The following is a 22,589-nucleotide window of genomic DNA, read 5'->3' on the forward strand; positions in this document are numbered from 1 at the left end:
GTATCCTATATTGGAACGAAGCCGTCCATAGCCAGTCCGCATATAAAGCACTTCGAGCTGAAGGATTCTTGCGTCGACTTGGGGCTGTGCAGAGGGCGAAAAGGAAAATCAGCCATCCAGTGCGCTGTAATCGGCTTACCGTACATATGCTAGGCCCAAACGACCCCACATCCAACCAGCTGTCTCAGGCCTACCAGGTTAGGATTCATATTTAACAGCTTGGAATCAAGCTTCACCTCGACATGATGGAGTTTCATCGTGGCGGTATATAGGTAGCATGCCGAGAAGGTCACTGTTATATCAACTTTCTGTCGTCTATACTCCAATATACCGCACATACGGGCGGCATTCTCGGCATCTGACAAACCTCCGACTTCCAGTGACTTAATGGCTGCTTCGTTCGAGTTACGAGCTCGCAAATCCATATCTGCTTTCGAAAAAGCGAGCCTAGCGAAGCTAGCGTGGCTAAGGAAGAGCCATCACGGAGTGATACAACAGGATACCCAACCACTGTACGAGCTACTCTCCATCTACATCCTAAGTCGCTTTGGACCGGAGGGAAAGTTAGAATATATATTCTGACCGCCATTATAGAAATAGAGGCAAAGCCTTTTCATGCTGGGACGATCTACCCGCTGAACTCATAGTCAACATATTCGGCCTTTGCCGCCTTCAGGATCTAGGAAGCCTGCTTCTAGTTTCTCGAAAATTTTGGTATCTTCTACAGATCCACGAAGTGGCCATTACCAGAGAGTACCTGCGCATTCGGCGGCATGGAACTTTACCGTCACGACACCACAAGCCGAGCCGTTATACACGAGCACCTGAAGATGACGTGATACTGCTTTCCGATCTATTTCCACCCTTTACAGAGGACTCAAATAGTCGAGAGCATTTCACGTTTCGATATCTCGCGGATTTACGACGAAGGCAGGAAGTGTGTTCGAAATTATCATACTATCTTGCAGACCATGTTCTGGATAGATTCATGGAGGAGAACCCATCCTGGGTGAAATCCGTGTCCAGTCTCCCGAAGCAAACCCAACAAAAGATCATGGAGCGTGGTAGTGCGCTTCTACAGTCAAAACTTACTCCTCTAATGTAGGTCAACTTTATATTTCCTGGATTCCATGACTCCAGAGCGCATGAGCAGGGCTTTGTCATCCAGATACCTAACCCGTCAATAGGTTTTACACGATGTTCTTTCTCCAAAACTACGACAAGGCGCGCTTTGAGCTCCAGGAATCTCTATATGAAGCATACAAGGCTGGAAAACTTCCCGTCCCTGTCCAACCTCGCGATCGCTCAATAATGTACCGCGGGCTTCAAACCAAGATCCTCCAAGTTTACCCTTTCCTCGACTCTCAAGCGCTAATATCCGTTCACCATTGTATACGGTTACTAATTTTCTCACTCCATCGGGTTCTTGTGGCAGAGACCCCTGTCAGGACATCCTGTGAGAAATTTATCATTATGCTCCTTTCTACCTCGGGGCTGGAACGTGTTACGGAATTCTTTGCCGCTGAGAAAGGAGGAAGTAATCAGCGTGCGATGCGGAGGGAGTTCATGCGCAAAACCCAGTTGGATTGGGACATGTATAGGAATGACCCTAAAGCGTTGAAGGTGTTTGATGCGCTTAGCGGTGATTGTCACTATCCGCCGTTGATGACTGAGATATGGATTGGGCCAGCGATAGAGGAGATTTCAAGGAGACAAATGCTCATACAGCACCCGAATGAGGATTATGTGACACTGTGGAACAATGCACATATTAGCCTTGGCTGCAGTTACTGTGCTAGAACTAATGCTAAAATCAAATGGCAGGCCTGATACGAACAATTCTTCGGCGGGATAGCAAGTTGGATATGTCGCCGGTCGGTCCATTACCCGTCAATCAACCATCCAGTGTGTCCGCACACCCATGAGCTTTTGTTATTTTATGATCTACTGCGATACACATGTTCGACACATTTACGTATTACTACAGCGATCAGTTCCCAGAATACTCAGTCACGAAACCTATGTTAGTATAATTTGAAAACATCAATACTGCAATGAATACCGTTAGAGCTATGTCTCAAGGATTTTGTGCGTTCCTATCGACTCCAAGGGTATCACAGTCTCGTTTGATGGTTGCTTTGTACTCCTCGATATCGAGGGATAGTGAAACCAGCGGGTAAGTCTGTAGAGTTGAAATTGTTAACGGCTTTCCCCCTAATTTTAAGAGCGTGGAGATAGAGTTGGCGGGACGGGCCGTGGTTAGGCGCGTGTATAATGGCTGATCCACAGCCAGTGAGCTCTCCTTTCTTTGGTCTCTACCACGAGGCCTTACAATTTATTAGTAGATAGAGTAAAATTGCGCCTAACGAGTACATTTGAAGCTAGAGTAAGTTTAAGATGAACGTTAGTTTTTTTAACATATGAAGGAAGCGTTCGTATACGATAGGGGGGTATATCAGCTTGTGATAGGGGCATCCGTATCTCTGCCTGTCTTAGTATACAGCTGCCAGTCAGATACTTGCACGCCATATAAACTTACTCTATATATTGATCAATTTCTAGCCCGATCCTATAAAGCAGGTCTCTGAACTATTTCGCTATGAACTGTCTAGAGTCATAGGGTTGTAGGCTTTTATATTTCATGATATCATATCCTAATGCATAGACTATTTTAATTAGCACCATGCCTAGAGCCCAGATTATTAGACAAATGATGGAGCATAGGGGTTGCTGGGTTAGACCCGCTGTATTTCCACGTTTCATTAGCTATTATGGGACCAGACGTGTACCCCATCAAAGTGACGTTCACCACTGATTTAATGTGTGGTACGATTGTCAACCTGGTAAGTTCAAGACACCCAGTTTCTGTTTTCTGTGACGGAGGAGGTAGATATGTCATGGCATCCCCCTGAATTTAGGCGTGTCGTCCACACCCCATTCGGGGAGAAAAAAAAGGGACTTCTTGAAGGACCTAATATTGACTGACTTCCTAGGGGTAGATTATTCAATGCCCCATAGTTTGACTGTGCGATCATGTCCACAACTAGCAATCCATTTTGCGTCACTGCTGATATCTGTACTCAGGACATTTCCCGAATGACCCTGAAGCGATTTCACCAGCGACCAGTCATCTGCACTGAATATATTGACGTTCTTGTCAAACCCGCTGCTAACGAAAAATGTTCCAGATTTTTTAGGTTGAGGAGGCTGAGTTGGCTGGTCCGTTGTCGAAGTAGGCGTTACATCCATCATATCTCCGTTTTGCTCTTGTGTGGAAGTTGTGGGTAAATGAGAAGTAGAATCACTGCCCTTGTACCATCTTAAATCCGACACAACGCTTTTATGTGCTCCCACTCCTCCAGTTCCACGAACCTGCCGGAGATCCCAGCACTTCACCCAGCCATCTGCTGACCCGGATAGAATACGGTGCCCGTCCACCCCCCAATCTAGCGCATATATCTCGCGAATATGGCCTTCTAGAATCATAACTGTTCGGCCAGTGCGAAGATCCCAAATTCGCCCAATACTGTCGAGTCCAGCACTTGCTAAGAGTGAACCGTCGAGGTTGAATGCAAGCGCATAAACGCCGCGTGAATGACCTTCTTGTAAAAGTAGCTCTTGGTTGGTGCGCACATCCCATAGTCGCCAGGTGGTGTCGGAAGATGCGGACGCAAGATATTTCCCGGACGGATGAAACTCAACGCGGCAAACTCGGTCAGAGTGGCCGGAGAGTGTTCCAATAGGCGTATCCTTATCAAGAGACCAAAGTTTGATATTCCCCTCTGCTCCTCCAGTAGCGAGGTTCAAGGAGGATTCTGAAACATTTGACGTAGGTAAAGTAGCTCCGGGAAACCACGAAAGCCCACCAATTCGATCTGTATGACCACGTAAATTGGCCTTTTCCTCCAAGTTTGGTACCGTTAGAAGCTTGACGCCTCCGCTCCAGTTCCCCGCAGCCAGTATTTCACCGTTTGGAGAAAACCTGGTAATGCTCACAGGCCGATCTCCGGCAATTTGAGACCCGTATAGTTCAAAGTTTGCTAATTTTTCTTTTATCGCTTTCCTGTGCTTGACGTGTGTTCTGAGAGGTATGGTAGATTCAGCCTTCTGCAGCTCAACTCTCGCTTTTGCCCTCGGTATTGAGAACCTGGCAATATCTCTCCGTGCCTCGAGTAGACCCTGCGAGCCTTCTGTGTAAAATTCCTCCTCTTGTTCTTGTTCTTCTTCCCCCTCTTCCGCACCTCCCATGCCCACATCTTGTGCGCCCTGCTCACTTGCGCCAGCAGCTAGCTGCTCTTCTAGGTCCGCTAATACCTCCCTTAACCTGTCACGTCGGTCCGTAGAGTCTTCACCAAAGAGCGTAATCGGATGACCCAACTCCCGCAATCGTGCCTTTACCCGGCCATCGTCTGTAGGTACCGCAATAGCAGCTGCTCGTCGCTTTCGTTCGAACTGAGATAATATGGCAGAGGCTTTCTCCGGAGCTATACCTGCAGCAGCCGATGGCAACTCGTAGTCATTGTCCACGGCTATAGAAAGAGTCTGTCAGAATGCGCGCTGGAATTGAGGCACGGAGGATAGAAACTCACGGATATTGGCAAGGTCTACTCCCATGTCCGTATCCTATTTCAAGTAAAGATCGTGAATTAGCCTCACTGGTTTGATCCTGAATAAAATATCCCCGTCCTGCAGACGCGGCATGGGATAACTCGACTTACCTCCTGTGCATCCTCCACATAGGCACGCCGCGCGGGATGCATGATTCCCCGAACTGAGAGCCAGAAACTGAAGCTATCCGGAGTATATCTGGCAAGCTGATGGCGGCGCAAATCGTCTGACGGCGAAGGTGGCAGAGGACGAAGCCGAGCTGAGCTTTCTGTAGGGATGGCCCGGAATGCTTGGCTTGAGCAAAGGCTGTTTATTATTTCTCCTTCGGCTTCTCAAACAATATATCCACGACGCAACACCAACGGCCAACTGGGATCCCTTGAGACGACTGATAGCGTTCAGGAAGACCGGAGTTTGGAATCGTCCATTGAAGCTAAGCTCTTAGAGCAGGGAAATTGCTAAACATTTGTCCAAACAGGAATCGCGGACATCCAATGCCTGTCGCGCGCATCTGAACTATTGACAACAACCACGCTGTGCAAATGCTCAGGGGCGAATCTGTCTACTGGAAGGCCGCGGATTGGGAGGACAAGGGACACGCAGCGACTTATATCTGATGGCGGTGGTGACAGCCGCTTCCAGAGCTTCCAGCTTCGCTCAGGTTCAACGCTGCGGCATCTACGATTTCTTGCCTCGAACCCCCCGAGCTTTCGTTTTGTCGCAGAGGACACGGTACAATGGGGATAAGAGAGGGTTTCACAGTGGGAGGCCACTGGCGTCGGAGCCCAAGATGTCCTTTCGAATAGCGGTATCGTCTTCTGGAAAGGGGCGAAGATTTAGTCCGGACAAGAATTTCTACAACTTCCATCCACAGGTCCACGATGCGCTGGGAATACAGACAAGCAAGAACTTTTTTGATAGGAAAGCACACAGGCCTGATAGTGGAGAGGATGCCTTCTTCATTAGCAAGATTGGCTATGACGATAATGCCTTTGCATTTGGAGTGGCGGACGGAGTTGGAGGATGGAGTGAATCGGGGATTGATCCCGCGGATTTCTCACACGCGTTCTGTGGACATATGGCCGAAGCATCTTTGAATTGGGATTCCTCTCCTGAGAGCTTACGAGCTATGAGCCTTATGCAGCTAGGCTATGAGAAGACGCTGTCAGATAAAGCAGTCTTTGCTGGAAGCAGCACCGCATGCGTTGGAGTAACTCGGAGTGATGGCTCAGTGCAGCTTGCTAAGTACGTATTTCATTCCTTATGAAATTACCGTTGGCCGTTTAGCTAATAAATCTTGACTAGTCTCGGCGACTCTGGGTCACTTCTCTTCCGCCTGGCCGCGGTTCACCACTACTCTGCTCCTCAAACCCATGATTTCAATACGCCATACCAACTCGCAGCCGTGCCCGAGCTAATTCGGAGGCAGTCCTCCCTATTCGGTGGAAGGCAATTCGAAGACCTGCCCCAAGATGCTGCAATTACAAATTGCTCGCTACAGCATGGGGATGTCCTGGTCCTGGCCACGGATGGCGTGTTTGATAACCTGAACAACCAAGAGGTTCTTAAACTGGTGACTACACGGATGATGGGCTCCGGTGCCTGGACAGGGACTTCAGACATGGGAATCTCAGCAACAGACAACCTAGATCCTCTCACCAAACCGGGCGGCCTTTCGTTTGGTAGTAAGCGAACCAAACCTCAAAGGGCCGTTGCTGGCTCGGAAGAGACTGATCTTCAGGGGAAAGGCCACACTTTGCAGGCACTTTTAGCCGTTACCATAGCTGGAGAGGCTAAAATTGCAAGCATGGACTTTCGACGTGATGGCCCGTTCGCCAAAGAATACCAGAGACATCGCCCCTGGGATCATTACAGAGGAGGCAAGCCAGACGATATCACTGTTGTCGTTCTAGTGGCTGTTGAAGAAGGCCGGTCTACGTCAGCTTCGTCGTGAGAATACTACACCTCGATATCCCATTTTCTTTACCGCGTTTCCTTCAATCATATATTCACCCTACCTTACCTTCATCTTTCTTTTTCAGAGCTGTGTTGGACTATTATATCCCTTTGATTCCCCTTTGCCTCCCTTAGATTATTGACTATATTTGCATGTTATGGGGCATCCTTTCCATCGTCTTCACTGTGTGAAGTTACCTACCGCGTGTTTATGTTTTTTCTTTATTACTTGGGCGGTGCGCTAAGCTTCGGGGACAGCATTATGTACAAAATATTATAATAGGCGCTTCGATCTCAAATAGAGACTTTTACGAGAGCTTTTTGGACGCAATACCAATCGTCTGGATATATCCGTGAGTTCTCAAGCACATACCCTTAAGTTTCCAAAACGGCCCTTTATCGGCACCCAAGTATCAATATACCCAAAGATTCTCGACGTTAATAATATTTTCATAAAAAATAATGATATGCTTATAGATATTTGCCCAAGAATACCAAAATGACCTAGCTGTTCGGCACTCCGACGTTCGAAGAGCAGCTTTCCAAAAAAACCTACCATGGCCCTTCAACAGACTCAATCTTCTGGCCTGTACGAGACAATTTTCCCCCAAGTGTCAGCAGTGCCCCATATTCCCCTTCTTAGGCAACTCAATTGCACGATTTGTGAATGGTCAACAAAAAGGTTGACATCAATGCCAAACTCGCGAATATACCAATTGAAAACTTTGGGGTCAGCAGCTAAGGGGTTCATTTAGTATATAACGATGGAGCATAAAAGGAGGTGAGCTGGATCTAACCTTCGAACATGACTTGTTCTTGAGGCAAGCCTTTCATGATCTGCGAAACGACGTCTGTTTTCCAGTCCGTGACGTTTTCAGTGATCCCTTCACTCTCGATCATGAGGCGTTCGACGCCGGCGTCGAGGAATCTCTTCCCCAGGTTTATCAGCTTGCCGGGATCGCTTGTGCCAATCTCTTCGAGATCCTTAGTCTCGGTGTCTATGCGAGGATGTTAGAGTTGGTTTTTTATTTGCACCAGCCTATGCATAATATGGCTGGGAAACAGGTATTTACCTCCTCCAGCGCCAAATTGGATCCCCAGCTCTGGTTTCGGTTTCAAACCGTATGACTGGACTCTTTCCACCAGTCGTAGCCAGTCGTCTTCGGGAATGGAGAGAAAGCCGGCAGACAATTCAACAACGTCGAACCTGCGATTTCGTCAGATCAGTTTACATCTAGGAAATAAAATCAAGTCGGTTCAACCATACCCAAGATCTTTGCACTTCCTAAAGTATCTGTCCAGGACCGATGCATTATCAGGATGCGTAAGGAGATGCTCCGCCCATCCACCCTATTTGAACGAATTAATAAGTCCTACCTCACTTTGTTGGTGAAGGACATACCGTGGAGACATAGGCACCGTTCTCATGGGCGATATCAATCAGTTCTTTCAATTTGGCTTCGTGGAAAAGCGAGAATGAGCCTATATAGCGATGTCAGCTCTGATTATATTAAAGAGATATCGACTTACCTCCAGAGAATTTCAGTCCATCGATATAGTCACCCATCCTACACTCATGTCAGAATCAATATCTAGATATATTAGAACGGTCCTGTCCTTACGTCTCAAAAATATCAGAGAGATATCTCTTCCCCATCACCTAGATCAATCGTTAATACTATACTTCACATGGACATCTTCACTCCTGCTCTCGTACCGCATAATATGGCCCTCGAATCTCCGTCACACCCCGTTTCCTCGGCTTTGGTGGAAGTGAGTTTGATTTTACAAATCCTAAGCCATGCTGTTTATCTAGGAGAAGCGCCTTGGGGCCATGTCCACTGGCGCCCTTTGAGAGGAGCGGCGAGGTAGAAATGGCTCTCTGCAGACCTGCTCGAGGTATTCCAGGAACTGAACATATAGATGTGCAGGGTATCGTATAAGGCTTGCTCAGTGTTTTGCGGAGTATGCCCGCCGGCCTCGTAGACAGCATCATGTCGGATATACCTCTTATTTGGACTGTGAATCTCGATATGAACACTGCTCGCTATACTATGTCAGTCAAACAACTATTAAATATCTGTTCTTGCCCTCAGGTTTTAATAAATGGTCGTCGTTGCTCGAGAATGATGTCAACATATGATGTCATGACAGTTGGATTTATATAATCCGGGGAATAAACAAACATAAAGCATCAGATATAACATAAGGTGTGTATAGATCAATATATCGTTGATTCTACTCCGTACTCAGTGTTTTATTCCTAGGTAGGATAGACTGATGTTTCTCTTATTCCACAAGTCAGTTTTCTATCTAAACTTGTTCTTATATGTCTCTATGGCTTGTAGTGATAAACTTATACTCACGATAGATCTTACTGTGAATGCACCTGGATAAGATGATACTTACATATATATCGACGCTTAGCTAGACACCTACTTATCTGTAATTATTGTAACTCATCTGTTAACATCTTCTCCTCATCTCTCTTCTCCCTTCTCTTCATCTTCTTCTCATCTTCTCATCTTCATCTTCATCATCTTGAAGTGTATATATAGTCTACTGCCACGGCCTATACCCGTCATCTTCTCTTAATGCCACCCCAATTTTAGCAGCGTTATCTTAATGCCACCACCTAACATCGACCTTTTTTCGCGTCTTCGACTTTTTCGTTTCTTCGTCTTTTTCGTCTTTCTTTTGATGCCAGAATCAAGACGCTGCTCACTCATCCTCCGTCCCTGAGCTATCGTTACTCTCGGCGTACGGAGCCTTGTCCTCGTCTATTCCCTTCTTCCGTGTGTACTTCGCGTTCGCAAAGTCGCCCGTCACCTTCTCCGGCTGAGATATCTACTGGAGCGCCGTCTCAGGCTGTTGCAGTTTACGCGCATCCGCTGCTACTTTATACCACTGGCCAAACTACAGCGAGCACTGCTTCTACCAGAGGCCCAAAATTACGCCTTCTTCATAAGAGGTTACATTCAGATACATTGCGCGATCTGAGCTGGTTGAACCGTCGTTACTCGCGCCGCTGTTTGATAGCCTGAGGGCACTCCGAGGGCACTCCAGCAGCTGCTACTAGCTATCTACCAGGAAGACCTCCCTCTATCTTCCCTCTCAACTCTCTCCAAGACGAGGATCGATCTCTTGCGCCTTTCTCTGCGCCCTCTGCGCCGCCAAGTGGACAGCCACCAGCAGGACAGGGGTTTCTACGGCGTCTACAGGTGTCTACAGGTGTCCGCGAGCAGCTGGTGAACATTCCTGCACCCTCCGAGGCAGAGTACGGGCGCTGCCAGCTGTGTCGACCGCATTTACGGCGATTTACCGGTCAGTCGGGCTGATATTCGTTGTTGTGTGCAGGTTCGTGGTCGTCGTCAACAACCCACGCGTTTTTCCTGTTTCACGCCATTTTTCGCGCACCCAAATCCATCCACTCCAGCCTGCGCAAAAAAAACCCAACCACAAAATTTCCTCGGCTACCCGACCATCCCATCACCATCGCTGCTAACCACCACGCTTCATCTGGCCGCCGTTCATTGACCTTCCCATCGACCGTCTGCCTACTACGCTGCCCGTCATGGCTGACGCCGGTAAGCCTTGCGCCTTGTTCCTACCTGCTGCTGATGAGGGAGCTAACTGTCTGTTGTTGTCGTTGCTCGCAGAACCCACCAAGACCGCCGACCCGTCGCGTCCTGAACACCAGGAAACCGAGCCCGTCATGAAGGAGACTGATCAGGCCAATGGTTACTATCTCCCCCCTACGTCTTCACCACTTGCTACCCCCTTTTTTCGGAACCCCAGAGCTAACAAGTCGCGACTTCAATACAAACAGACGCGGAACCCACCACCGAAGCACCCCAGAAGGCGCAGCCTGAGTCTACAGACGACGCCGAAGAGCAGAAGCCAGCAGAATCTACTGCTGACGCGGAGGCAGATGCCGCTGCAGACAAAGCTGATGGCGGGGAGGGTGGCGAGGCTGCTGGTACGACCGATCAACCTACCACCGAAACAGCTACCAACGGCACACCATCGACCGGCAAGAAGGCCGTCAATGGCAAACGCAAGTCGACAGGCGCCCCGGGACCGAAGAAGCTGAACAAGAAGAAGTCCATGAACCGCATATACCACCTGGACGTGCAGCCAGGAGAGACCTACCTTGCTCGGATGAAGAGTCACGCCCCGTGGCCTTCTATCGTTTGTGACGAAGAGATGCTCCCACCTAGCCTACTGTCGACGCGTCCCGTCACCACCAAGAAACCTGATGGCACATACTCCGAGGCGTACGCTGACGGTGGGAAGAAAGTGAATGACCGAACATTCCCGGTTATGTTCATGCACACAAACGAATTGTGAGTAACACTTTTCTGCGCTACCTTTATTCCCTGCCTTGAACGACAATTGGAAGTTTATGTGCAGCTTTCACTAACACTACGACTACACACAGTGCATGGATTCCCAACGCCGACCTCACCCCCCTAAAGCCAGAAGACTGCAAGGATGTTTCAGAGAAGAACAAGTCAAAGGCACTACTTGCTGCCTACAATGTTGCCGCCGAAGGCCACGATCTCGAACATTTCAAGACCATGCTCGCTGACCACGAGCGGGCTCTACAAGAAGACCTGGATGAAAAGGAAGCCAAGGCTGCCGCTAAGGCAGCAAAGCAGGAGAAGAAAAAGCGAAAGAGCATGGAAGTGGTCGATGAACCCGAAGACGAAGAAATGGAGGATGCAGGCGAGAAGAAAAAGAGCACCAAGAAGCGGAAGAAGGATCTGGAGAGCGAAGGAGAGCACGAAAAGGTAAGCATCATTTAGGGGATAATTGTTACTGTTGCGCAAGGGTAGCAACTTGTGAGGGGGAATGTGGTGCTAACGAATAATCACTGCAGCCTGCAAAGACGCCCAAGCCAGCCACGAAACTAAAACTGACCACGCCCAAGGCTCCTGGCACTGGTGAAAAAGGTGGTAAGAAAGCCGCCAGCACCGCCAAAGCTTCGAAGGGGAAGTCGAAGAAAGCCGCAAAGGCCGAGGCCAGCGATGAAGAGATAGAGACTCCCAAGGAGACTGAGAAGCCGGTCGATCCACAGGAGGCCAAGGCTAAGCGAGAGAAAGAGAGTATGTACATCTTTGGGGTTTTCTTTCCCGTTACTTATGCTAACGTCGGTTTTTAGTCCTATATCTTCGCTATAAACTGCAGAAGGGATTCCTTACACGTGACCAGGCCCCAGAGGAGACCGAGATGGAGCTCATGTCCACCTACATCAACAAGCTGGAAGCCTACTCTGATCTCGAAGTGAGCATCATACGAAGCACCAAGATCAACAAGGTGCTCAAGGCTATCATAAAGCTGCCCACCATCCCCAAGGAAGAAGAATATAACTTCCGAGGACGATCCATTCAGATTCTCTCCAGATGGAAACAGCTATTAGAATCAGATATGCCTTCGGCAGGCGAAGCATCCACCCCCGCGGACAAGCCAACGTCCAACGGCGTACACAAGAAGAACAAGTCCGAGAAGAAGGACGACAAGAAAGCCGAAGACGCCGACGAAGATGCCGCCGAGCCATCCAAGGACGGTGACATCTCTATGGCTGACGCTGACGACGAGAAGCCCGAAACCGAAAAGGAGAAAGAAGCCGAAGAAGAGGATAAAGAGGAAAAGGAGGCTGGTACTCCCGCAAAGGATGCTGATGCCATGGAAACATGAACTTGACACTACAGTTATGAAAACCATGTTCATATGTCCTGTCTAACCATGAGAATTGCATTTTATTACACTGCACTTGCTCACGACATAGGCACCCTGAGAACAGGCGTTTCCATATTTAAAAAAAGCCCGGTTAGTCCACAGTCAATGGATACTAACCAGCATCCAACCCGACTATGTGTGGGTGTTTGTCCCTATTTCTACAACCAAGCGAATAGGATGGTGGAAAACTGTATTTGCAACTTCTCTACCCCAACTTGTGTGATTTTACTCCTCTGTCTACCTCCTCTCCTACCTTTTTTTTTCTCATCCTTGTTAGGCTACGGGGTCAAATCAATGTGTTCTACCTTGTCTATTATTTGAGCTGTTTCCCTTTTCATTCCCCATGTTCTCTGGACTGACTGTGTATTATTGCGCTTTTGTGTGTACTCTGTTAATGCTATGGGCTTTTATTCCCTAACTATTCATACTGCCTTGCCCATTTTTGGCCTGTCTGTTTCCTTTTTTACCCTACCCATATACTAGGCAAACCCATACTCTATCACTGGAGTTGCATACTAATAAAACATACCTTCGTGTTACTCTACGGTGATTCCTGTCATTTCCCCCACTTCTCTTTATTTCTTCTGCTCTGGGTATGGATGGAGCTGTGTCAGCTGAGGATATTGGTAATGGTAATGGTGATCCTGGCCTTTGCTACTGTTAGCCATATCCCCTTTTTCCTATTGCAACTTGCACAAAACCCAAACAAAATTGTGAGTAAAGTATGTGGACTTATAGAGATAGTTGATAGGAATTTTATTTAATTTTAAGTTGATTTATAGAAGCGCCTTTGAGAGTTGTATAAATAATTGTTAGGTAGCAAGGACTGGGATATACATTTATTTACTACCTGGATGGAGAGTTTCTTTGTTTGACCACACACCACTTGGACTTGAACTTCAGTGCTAAAGACACGTTACCCCTTAACGTTTAACACAGCTCTAGATCCAATTTACACCTTTGTTGGCGAACCTAGGCCGTTATGAGTACTTAATTGGTAACCGATGCGAACCCAAGTTGATTGGACGCCACCAACGCTGGCTGATATGGCACCTCTGGATAAGATCTGTCCTACTCCCTTCTCTCATGATAGGGCAATAATGGATATTTAATAATGTCACCTCCTGGGCTTTTAGCGGAGCAGTCTCGAGAAGATGAGATACAGCTAGAAGAGTATGAATCGATTGTTTCCCCGAGTGTTTTGTATATGTACGTCTCAGCTGATCTTCAATGCAGGTACCCAGCAGAAGAAGTCAGGAGAACGAAGAAAGAAAATGAAGTAGAAAGTCATGATGACGCTTCAATATCTGACGAAGATGAAGCTGAGCAGGACAGATTACTTTCTCCCCATGACCAGGAAGGGGATGAGGAACAGTTTACCGGCATAGGTCTTTCAGCTGAATCAGCCCATGATAGCTACGCGAAGGATCCATTTAAGCCGTTCAGCACAGGAAACCCTCCAAACGGCGAGAAGGAGAGAATACTTACCTTTCGAGCACTGCTCGTGGGAGTTCTATGTGGAGCACTGGTGAACGCCTCGAATATATACCTAGGCCTCAGAGCTGGATGGACGGCATCAGCAAATATCTTCGGAGTGAGTCTGCTTATCCCTCATTGTTTCGATAGGGGACATTATTCTAATCTCAGATGCCAGTCAATTATCGGATTCGCAGTTCTCAGGTCATGGTCATCCCATTTTGGCCCGTTGTCTCTACTTGGCGGTTACTTCGGGCCACAGGAGAATAACATTGTTCAGACCGCTGCTACTGCTGCTGGCGGAATGGCGAGTGTTTTTGTCTCTGCCTTTCCAGCAATGTATCAGTTGAACCTGCTCGATACTCCCTGGAGAGATTTCCTACGCATGACCACCCTTACCGCTGCGGGAGGATATTTTGGGTTGTTTTTCGCGACTCCATGTATGAAACTTCTCCTTTATATCCAAATCCAAATGCGAGGAGGCGTTATAGGACGTACATACTGACGGGAATATAGTACGCAAGTTTTTTATATTTCAAGTTGCAAGGGAGCTCAACCTTGTGTTTCCGTCTTCTTCTGCAACGGCAATTACAATTTCAAGTATGCATCTTGCTGCTGGGGGATCTCAGTTAGCCCGTCGAAAGATGGTGGCTTTGGGCTTTGCGTTTGCCTTTGCGCTGGTGCTTAGGGTTATATCTCAATATGCTCCTGGAGTTTTATGGGTAAGGAAGCTTTACTCCTTATTGATACCCCCTACCGCGAGACGTGATAGCTAACCATAGAGCAATACTTTACAGGATTGGCATATTTTCACTTGGTTAGCGCTTTCGGGTATTTTGCCTTCGACGATGTTTGCAATTCAAAGCTGGGGTTGGTTTATAGAATGGACTCCGGCGTTTGTAGGGACGGGTATGCTAGTTGGCATGAACATTGCCTTATCTTTTGTTTTCGGGTCGGTGTTAGCATGGTAAGTTAATGGCAGTTCCTTTTATTTACTTCACCCTATTATTCTTGTGCGGTAGGGGGTCTAACTGTCACGTTTATATAGGGGTATTGTCGGGCCACTTATTACGAGCCATGGCCTTGCCTTTGGGGAACCAGCATCAAAAGATAGTAAATGGGATGGATTGATGTCCTATATCTCTTTTTCAAAAGAGTTCGCCAATGCAACGCATCCGAGTCCTAGGTACTGGCTTCTATGGCCAGGTGTTGCCTGTATGATAGCTGTTGGGTTTACAGGTAAGTCAACCTTCATTTTATCATACTTATGCTAACGTATACACAGAACTTGCATGTCAGTGGAAGGTATTCTGGCTTACAGGGCTAGAAATATATAAAGAAATCCAGAGAATAACATCTCGGCTACAATCTAAAGAACATAAATATGCAAACCTGTCTGAAGAAGCCGAAGGGTCAAAGGCAAACAGAACCACAGCCGGTGAAATTAAGCAGTGGATGTGGCTTCCAGGCCTTATTGCTGTGCTCATCTTGACGTGCGTGGTTAGCAAATTACAGTACGGGATCCCAGTACCTGCATCACTGCTGTCACTTTTCCTTGCCTTTATATTCTCATTCATTGCCGTTCAGGCAACTGGTGCAACAGGTATGTCCCTTTTCTTATACCATCTGAGTGGAGATAATATGAAATACTTACACCAAACTAGATATAACTCCCCTGACTGCAATTTCGAAGGCATCTCAATTAGTATTAGGTGCTACCACTCGTGGCCCGGGGTGGTCACTAGAAAGATCCCAACAAGTCAACTTACTTGGTGGAGCGCTCTCCAGCATTGGTGCTAATCAAGCATGCGGTAAGTCCCTTGCTCTCTAACTTTATGAGTCTAGTTAATCTCATCGATGTCAGATCTCACGGGTGATTTTCGAGTTGGATTTCTTCTCAGCACTCCGCCGCGCACCCAATACGCTGCTCAAGCAATCGGAACATTCTTTGCAGTCTTTCTTGCACCGGCTGTCTTCTCTGTATTTGCCAGTGCATATCCTTGCATCCTGTCTACGGACGATGAATTCCATAGCAGTGGAAATACAACGGCTCCTTGCCCCTTTGCAGCCCCTGCGGCATCAGCCTGGCGTGCGGCGGCTGTGGCCGTGACAGACCCAGATTTCCCGGTTCCCAGATCCAGCGTGCAGTTCTCTATTGCCATGTCTATCATAGGTTCTATTCTGGTGCTTGTTCGCCATAATCTATGGACAGGCAAATGGCTGTGGATGCGCGACTACCATCCAAACATGATGACTGTGGCTATGGCTTTTCTTATCCCTACCACGCAGTACGGTACAGCTATGCTTACAGGCACTATAATTGCTATGATTTGGAAGAGGAGGAATAATGCTTCATTTGACGCATATGGCTATGCTGTCGCAGCAGGGTTTATGGCAGGTGAAGGTATCGGAGGCGTGGTTAATGCTGCGTTGACTATAATAGGGATAGATGGAGATAGATTTGGGACAGGCATCGGATGCCCAGGGGGGAAGTGTTGAGGGTGTTCTCTAATGTAGATAGTAGCTAATGTATCATTACTCCATCGAACGCATCGCACGTAAGCCCCTGTTGAATGGTATCTTTGTCAATATGAGGTGTGATGAAGATATCGAAATTGAATTGTGTATCGAGATAAGAAACTGGGATGGTATTCTTCGTAGAATGATAAACCGAGCCTTTGTTAAGAACCCCAAGTAGACTGGATCAACGAGCAGTTAAAAAGAATAAGGTAACGAGCCGAATGATAGTAAAGAAACCGCCAGAGCAAAGTGGATATAAAAAGTAACCGTCATCAAATAGAGTACATAGTAAAACCAATTCTGTCAGCTTTGGCAGTTTTATACACCAGAAGCCATTCCTGGTTCATCGGGAAGTTGTTGTATCGTCTCCTTGATAAGTGCTATCAGCTCATCGATATCAGGCCGTTCAGCAGGCTCAACCCGTAAACAGCGTCTGACCAGCTCCTTTACAGGTGGGCTTATACCTCCACTCCCTGCTGACCCTGGGCCTGCCGGGTCGTCCTGAGAAGGTACTCTAGCCTTCCCCTTGGCCGCGTCGGTATTCCCGCTCTTCTCGTCCGGGAAGCGCCAATCTCCACCAAGCACACACATGGCAAGGCTGCCCCCTGTTTCTTCGCTGCGGGCTTCGAAGGGGCTCTTGCCGACGAGGCAGGCGTATAATGTGCAGCCTAGGGACCAGATGTCGACCTTTTCGTCGATGATAGAGCCTGTCTTGACGTCGAATAGTTCGGGGGCTCGATACGGCATGGTGCTGTGTTCGGCTGCTGTATCTTGGACTGCTATAGCGAGCGAGCGGGAAGTGATTGCGATAGGGCTAGGGCTGAGGGATCCCAGGTCCATGAGAATCGGTGTCTTTCCGTCATCGTCGATCATGATGTTTCCTATAGAATAATATTAGTATAACCAGGTGTGGCGTGGTAACATGAGACTATACGTACCTGGCTTGATATCCCTGTGGGAATATGGCCTGTACTCGCCCTCTTCTACACCCTCCTGACTGATTGCAACCTCGCCATCCATCAAAGGTTCCTGTTCTGTATCATCGTCGTCATCAGCCCTTCGACTCGTCCGTCTGGTCGGCTTGGCCCTCGACCTGCCCTTGGTAGACCCGTTTCCATTTTCAGCTCCTCTTGGTGCCGCCGCGCTTTTCACTTTATATTGATGCATGCATTTCATCGCTTTGGCCACTCCCAGCATCAAAACCATCAATTCCTTCTCTGGAAACGTGGTATGGTTGACCAGATTCGCATTAATCGCATCCTGGAGGTTTCCTCTTTGGTAATACGGCAGCAGGATGTAAACCGTCTTTGAGCCAGCGTCTGCCCCGTCTGAGCGGAATTTCGAGCCGGATTCAGTTACGACAGAGTAATCGATCGAGTGTATGATGTTCCGGTTCGGCGTGAATAGGCCGTATGCTTCGACTTCTTTAAGAGCAAGAGACACGGACTCTTGACCGAATGGGCATCGGATCTTTTTGAGCGCAAAGAGCTCGTCGGTGCTCTTGTCCTGGACCAGGTAGACGTAGGAGAAGCCGCCCTATACAAATTCAATTGGTCAGATAGAGACTTTGACATAGATCGTCGCTATTAAATGGACAAGCGCATACCTCTCCGAGCAGACGAAGCAGCTTGAAGCTCCGGTTGTTTATCTTCAGCTGCGGAGAGCTCGGGAAGCAGCAGAGGCAGTCCGTGAATGTGTATAGGAGGTCGAAGAAGTACTGCGCCATCTTGAGTCGTCTTTAATCGTGTTGGAGTCGAGATATAGAGATGCAAATGAGCTCTACAGTCGGGACGCAACAGTTGAGCTGGACGGTGGTTCAAGCGGACACGCGCACTATCACATCGATATATCTTCGTCTCTTCAAAGTCGACAGGCTATACAAGTCGCAGGCCGGGTTGGCGATGTCGAGATATCGTTGTCGGAGCTAAGGAGAAGCGTCGCGGCTGTGGCTGAGGACAAGTTACAGCCTCGACGGTGGCTTTCTCCAAGATGCAGCTGAGAACTGCGAAGACGTCGACAGGACAGCGATATCAAATCTTCCTCCACCGTCAGCTTCTCTCTCTTGACTATCGCGTTCTTCGTTCTCGTCTTTCTCGTGGCTGTGGATGCTGGATCGGCCGCTAAAAACGGTTATAAATAAACAAACGCTCAGCTCCTTTTTCGTTTTTATACCGAAATATCAACATTCAAGCCACACACAACTTGGGCTTCACCGTCGCTTTCTTTGCTTTTTCGTTCTTCTTCCTTCTCTAGGGCTTCGTTTTCTCCTTTTCTCCTTGCCCGAGTCCGTACCAAACAGGCGGAGACGCCCTGTCGCTTGCAAAACTCCCCACGACCGTTTTCCATTTTTAGAGGCTCACGATTTACGAATTGACCGGATCTCAAGGCGATTTCTGCACTGCTTACTCGGACGATAAAAGCCCCTCCTCGACACTCTTACACTCCTACGATGATTTGAGATGACACGCTGTCCTTGTTTAATGCTATAGAAGTTGACACCATGACGGCGGCAGACGATGTCCAGGTCGGCGACCTGGTCAATGTGCCCGGTGGGATGCACGGCACCGTGAGGTTCCTGGGCTCGGTGGCAGGCAAGCCAGGCAAGTTTGCTGGCGTTGAACTTGCGCCGGAGCTGGCGGGCAGAGGGAAGAACAGCGGAGACGTGGATGGACGACAGTACTTCACGACCTCGATCCCGGGATCAGGCATATTCGTGCCCATGAACAACTCCAAGTACGTTACGAAGCGAGCGGTCGCACCGCAGTTGACGTCTGCGAGGGGAGGGCCGTCTATCACGAACTTCAGCAGGTCTGTTGGGCCTGGCTTGAGCCTGGCTTCGACTACGAGACCGAGGATCAGACGGCCCTCGCTGCCACGACCAGAATCGCCCAGCAAGGCTCCCCTGTCTTCGCCAAAGCTGAGCATGAGCGGCCTACGGACTCCGTCTGGCGTGTCCAAGGGAGCTCCCATGAACGGACGGCCGCGCACACCGCTCAAGTCGAGCAGACCGCCGAGCAGGCCTTCATCTAGGATCAGCATGGAGAGCACCACGCCAAAGCGAAGGGACGCCGTCCGAACGCCTGCTCTTGAGGATTCCGATGTGGCTGACCGGATAAGGGAGCTGGAGACACAGCTCCGTGACCGGGATAAACAGCTGGAGGACCAGGCATCAACCCTTGCCGAGTTTCAGCAGTGTGTCACGGAGCTGGAGGGTCTGGATGCGATGCAGGTCCGGACACAGCTTCGAGAGAAGAACGAGAAGATATCTGCACTCACCGCGGAGTTTGACAGTCATAGGGCGGATTTCAGGAGCACTCTCGACACACTTGAAGTAGCTGCCTCGGAGACTGAGCGGGTATACGAGAAGAGGATAGAAGAGCTGCTCCAGGCAAACAGAGACCTCCAGTCACGCGGCGAAGATGTCGAGACCGTGGCCATGCAACTCAAACAGTTGGAGGACCTGGTATCAGAGCTGGAAGAAGGTCTTGAAGATGCACGACGAGGGGAGGCAGAGGCCAGAGGTGAAGTGGAATACCTTCGAGGAGAGGTCGAGAGAACCCGTCTGGAGCTGAAGCAAGAACGGGAACGTTCATCGTCCTCGTACCAGGACGGAGACTCGCCCATCGACGGTCCAGGAAGACACCATCCTACATCCAGAGACCTGGAACAAAAGGACGATGAGATCCGCGGCCTCAAGGCCATCATCCATTCCCTAAGTAGGGGAGACCCGACGTCTCAGGCCTTCCTACAGCAAAACGGCATAGGACAGGGGAACAAGAGGATGTCTGACGGAGAATACGACGCCAACGATCAGCTGTCCAAGATGGATTTACGCATCCAAGAACTTGAGTCTGCCCTTGAACACAAGACCCAGACGATAAGCGAACTGCAACAGGAAGTTGAAAACGGGCAAACAAACGCCTTCCGCGGCCATAATCGCAGTGGAACAATAACCACGTCGCCCCTGAGGGTTCATAAGAATCCCCAGCCCGCCGGCGGTAGAACCAGCCCCAATGCGCCAACCCATACACACACTCTTTCAGACCGCACCGTCGTGCCCGGCGACTGGAATGAGAATTCTCCCGTCCAGGCCAACAGCGGACAATACCCATCCAGGACCATCCCCAACGACTCCCACCGTCGTCTCGCCGCCATGCAAGAACCCGACAGCCAATCCGCCAGCACTGACGACGGAAGCGCCGCCTGGTGTGAAATCTGCGAGACCAGCGGCCACGATATCCTCACCTGCACCAACATGTTTGGCACTACAAACGCCAACAAGGCACCCGCCAGCCATCCGGCCATCCTCCAGGCTGCACAACAACCACCACCAGTGACGGGGCCACCGGACAGGACCAGCCTCGTCCAGACCTCAATAGATAGCACCCTTCACGATAACCTCGAGAGCACCTTCTCGGCCTTCAGGCCTTCATCAGCCACGGAGACAAACGGGTTCCCGAAATCCGGAAGCCCCAGCTCTCAGCGAACGGGGAGAGATGCCGTTCTTGAGGGTCTCAAGGGCATTGGCGGCCTCCCATCATCGTCCATGGCCCCAGTCGCCGGCAAGGCCTCGGGTGTGGTCGATGAGTCGAAATGGTGTGCTTTATGCGAACGAGACGGCCACGAAAGTATTGACTGCCCATTTGACGAGTGAACATCGACTGAATATCGTCTTTTATCTACCGTTCATGCATTTTATTTTGCCTCGATCTTCTGCCAGCGCCAAAAACGTCCACTTTCGCTCTTATATCCTCCTTTTAATCCTGATGGCCTCTCTATTCCTTCGTTTTAACCATGGCTGCGGTGCGTGTTATAGAAAAAAGGCTGCCTACATACCCAGACGTTCTTTTGCACACACTTTTACTCTATGCCATCGCGCTTAATTACTCCTTACTCTTGCGATGTCTACGGGCTTTCTTGGTATACTTTTTCTCAGTATACTTTCTCCATGTACATTGCTTCTGGTTTAGCATAGCCTTGCAGCCTCTTTTAATCTATTACCTTCGTTTTATCCCCCCCTGCTTCGTTCTCATTCTTTTCTTTCACTTACCCAGGGGCTTTCGGATTGGTTGGGCTTCGCTTCTTGCCTCTTTTTTTCTCCCTCTGCTTTCCTTATACTGGAATGACTGGTAAAGAAATAATTTACTCCCCTATTAGCGTCTATAATCAATATCATACTCTCTTGTCTCATCTCAGTCATGGCTCAAACATGTTTTCTCCGTCTCTCAGGCCTGGCCTTTCTTTTGTTTTACACATGGATCGCAGGAATGCTTCTCCAGGGCTTCTGGTGATGCGTTTTTTTTTTGGCTTGGGGCCGCTTTCTCATGGAAACAGGTAAGCATAACTGCTTTACAGGATATAGCACAATTCTCCCGATTCCCATAGCCTGGTGACGAATCATTCCTTTGCTGACAGCGTCATTGACTAGGGAATAGAGAGCGCATAAACTTCGCTTTAAAAGGACATGCAGCCTTCGCAGAACAATCGCGAATATTCTGAATCTGAATCTGAATCTAAATCTGAACCGAACCGAACTGAACCGACTATTCCGAACCCGGGTTTCCTCAACGAACACACAACCCGAGTGCCGGTCTCAGTCTGGCGACGTCTTAGTCGTCTAGAAAGCGAGGAGGCTGCACGACCTCGCCGTCGGCGTACTTCACTGCCGCCACTCGCCCGCAGAACTTACACCTCCTCTTCTTTTCGTCGTTTGCAAAATCCTCGACAATGCCCTCGAGCTGGGTCCCTAAGTCAGTGCAGATAAAGCTCTTCTCCCAGACGATGTTCCGGCACGTCTTGCAGTACCAGCGCAGGGTATCCTTTGCCCCCTTTGCCCGCGGGACTTCCATCACCACGCCAACGGTATCCGCAAACCTGACGGGCGAGTGCGGGGTGTTTGCCGGGAGCAGGAACAGCGATCCCTCGTGGACGGGGATATCCTGGAACGTCGCCGGCGAGGTAGTCGTGTCGACGACCTTGATCACGATGGATCCCTTGTGCTGGTAGAAGAACTCGGGCGTGGAGTTGATATGGTAGTCTGTCCGCGAGTTAGGCCCGCCCACGACCATGACTGTATAGCCCTGCGTGGCCTTGGAGGACGGATGGTAGACGCAGTAATTGTTGATCGGCGGTTTGAGGAGATGCGAATTCTCCCTCAGCCTATACCTCCTTGTCAGTACTCCGTGTAGATATATAGTAAAAAAAAAGTAGCCGCTGGTCTCGTGTGGCTTACCATCTTGGGATGTTGAGTGCTGGAGGCAGCATCTTGCCGTGTGCCTTCTGAACCC

At 49.1% G+C, this 22,589-nt stretch overlaps 8 protein-coding genes across 8 annotated transcripts; 4 read left to right on the forward strand and 4 right to left on the reverse strand.

Annotated features, from left to right (window-relative positions):
• Nucleotides 1-3,000: 3,000 nt before the first annotated feature.
• On the reverse strand, nt 3,001-4,760 carry GIQ15_04884 (U4/U6 small nuclear ribonucleoprotein Prp4; the record flags this gene model as incomplete). Its single annotated transcript, XM_033552301.1, has 3 exons — nt 3,001-4,529; nt 4,590-4,623; nt 4,719-4,760. The coding sequence occupies 3 exons, from the start codon at nt 4,758-4,760 to the stop codon at nt 3,001-3,003; spliced, it is 1,605 nt and encodes a 534-aa protein (XP_033406031.1).
• A 638-nt stretch (nt 4,761-5,398) lies between these two features.
• On the forward strand, nt 5,399-6,562 carry GIQ15_04885 (azr1 protein; the record flags this gene model as incomplete). Its single annotated transcript, XM_033552302.1, has 2 exons — nt 5,399-5,853; nt 5,914-6,562. 2 exons carry the CDS (start codon nt 5,399-5,401, stop codon nt 6,560-6,562), a joined length of 1,104 nt encoding a protein of 367 aa, XP_033406032.1.
• A 794-nt stretch (nt 6,563-7,356) lies between these two features.
• On the reverse strand, nt 7,357-8,560 carry GIQ15_04886 (uncharacterized protein; the record flags this gene model as incomplete). The annotated part of the gene is made up of 7 exons (XM_033552303.1): nt 7,357-7,562; nt 7,638-7,771; nt 7,832-7,914; nt 7,967-8,046; nt 8,095-8,132; nt 8,187-8,224; nt 8,282-8,560. 7 exons carry the CDS (start codon nt 8,558-8,560, stop codon nt 7,357-7,359), a joined length of 858 nt encoding a protein of 285 aa, XP_033406033.1.
• A 1,578-nt stretch (nt 8,561-10,138) lies between these two features.
• On the forward strand, nt 10,139-12,264 carry GIQ15_04887 (uncharacterized protein; the record flags this gene model as incomplete). Its single annotated transcript, XM_033552304.1, has 6 exons — nt 10,139-10,151; nt 10,224-10,304; nt 10,394-10,910; nt 11,006-11,357; nt 11,447-11,672; nt 11,729-12,264. 6 exons carry the CDS (start codon nt 10,139-10,141, stop codon nt 12,262-12,264), a joined length of 1,725 nt encoding a protein of 574 aa, XP_033406034.1.
• A 1,156-nt stretch (nt 12,265-13,420) lies between these two features.
• GIQ15_04888 (uncharacterized protein) lies at nt 13,421-16,281 on the forward strand (the record flags this gene model as incomplete). Its single annotated transcript, XM_033552305.1, has 10 exons — nt 13,421-13,479; nt 13,543-13,900; nt 13,961-14,222; nt 14,299-14,504; nt 14,580-14,613; nt 14,665-14,749; nt 14,831-15,021; nt 15,068-15,385; nt 15,447-15,593; nt 15,647-16,281. 10 exons carry the CDS (start codon nt 13,421-13,423, stop codon nt 16,279-16,281), a joined length of 2,295 nt encoding a protein of 764 aa, XP_033406035.1.
• A 339-nt stretch (nt 16,282-16,620) lies between these two features.
• Nucleotides 16,621-18,028, reverse strand: GIQ15_04889 (NAK protein kinase; the record flags this gene model as incomplete). The annotated part of the gene is made up of 3 exons (XM_033552306.1): nt 16,621-17,183; nt 17,241-17,838; nt 17,909-18,028. The coding sequence occupies 3 exons, from the start codon at nt 18,026-18,028 to the stop codon at nt 16,621-16,623; spliced, it is 1,281 nt and encodes a 426-aa protein (XP_033406036.1).
• A 774-nt stretch (nt 18,029-18,802) lies between these two features.
• On the forward strand, nt 18,803-20,956 carry GIQ15_04890 (uncharacterized protein; the record flags this gene model as incomplete). Its single annotated transcript, XM_033552307.1, has 1 exon — nt 18,803-20,956. The coding sequence occupies one exon, from the start codon at nt 18,803-18,805 to the stop codon at nt 20,954-20,956; it is 2,154 nt and encodes a 717-aa protein (XP_033406037.1).
• Nucleotides 20,957-21,911: 955 nt separating this feature from the next.
• Nucleotides 21,912-22,566, reverse strand: GIQ15_04891 (3-hydroxyanthranilate 3,4-dioxygenase; the record flags this gene model as incomplete). Its single annotated transcript, XM_033552308.1, has 2 exons — nt 21,912-22,461; nt 22,535-22,566. 2 exons carry the CDS (start codon nt 22,564-22,566, stop codon nt 21,912-21,914), a joined length of 582 nt encoding a protein of 193 aa, XP_033406038.1.
• Nucleotides 22,567-22,589: the final 23 nt, after the last annotated feature.

Source organism: Arthroderma uncinatum, assembly GCF_011692745.1.
Source record: "Arthroderma uncinatum strain CBS 119779 chromosome Unknown scaffold3, whole genome shotgun sequence".
NCBI lineage: Eukaryota > Fungi > Ascomycota > Eurotiomycetes > Onygenales > Arthrodermataceae > Arthroderma > Arthroderma uncinatum.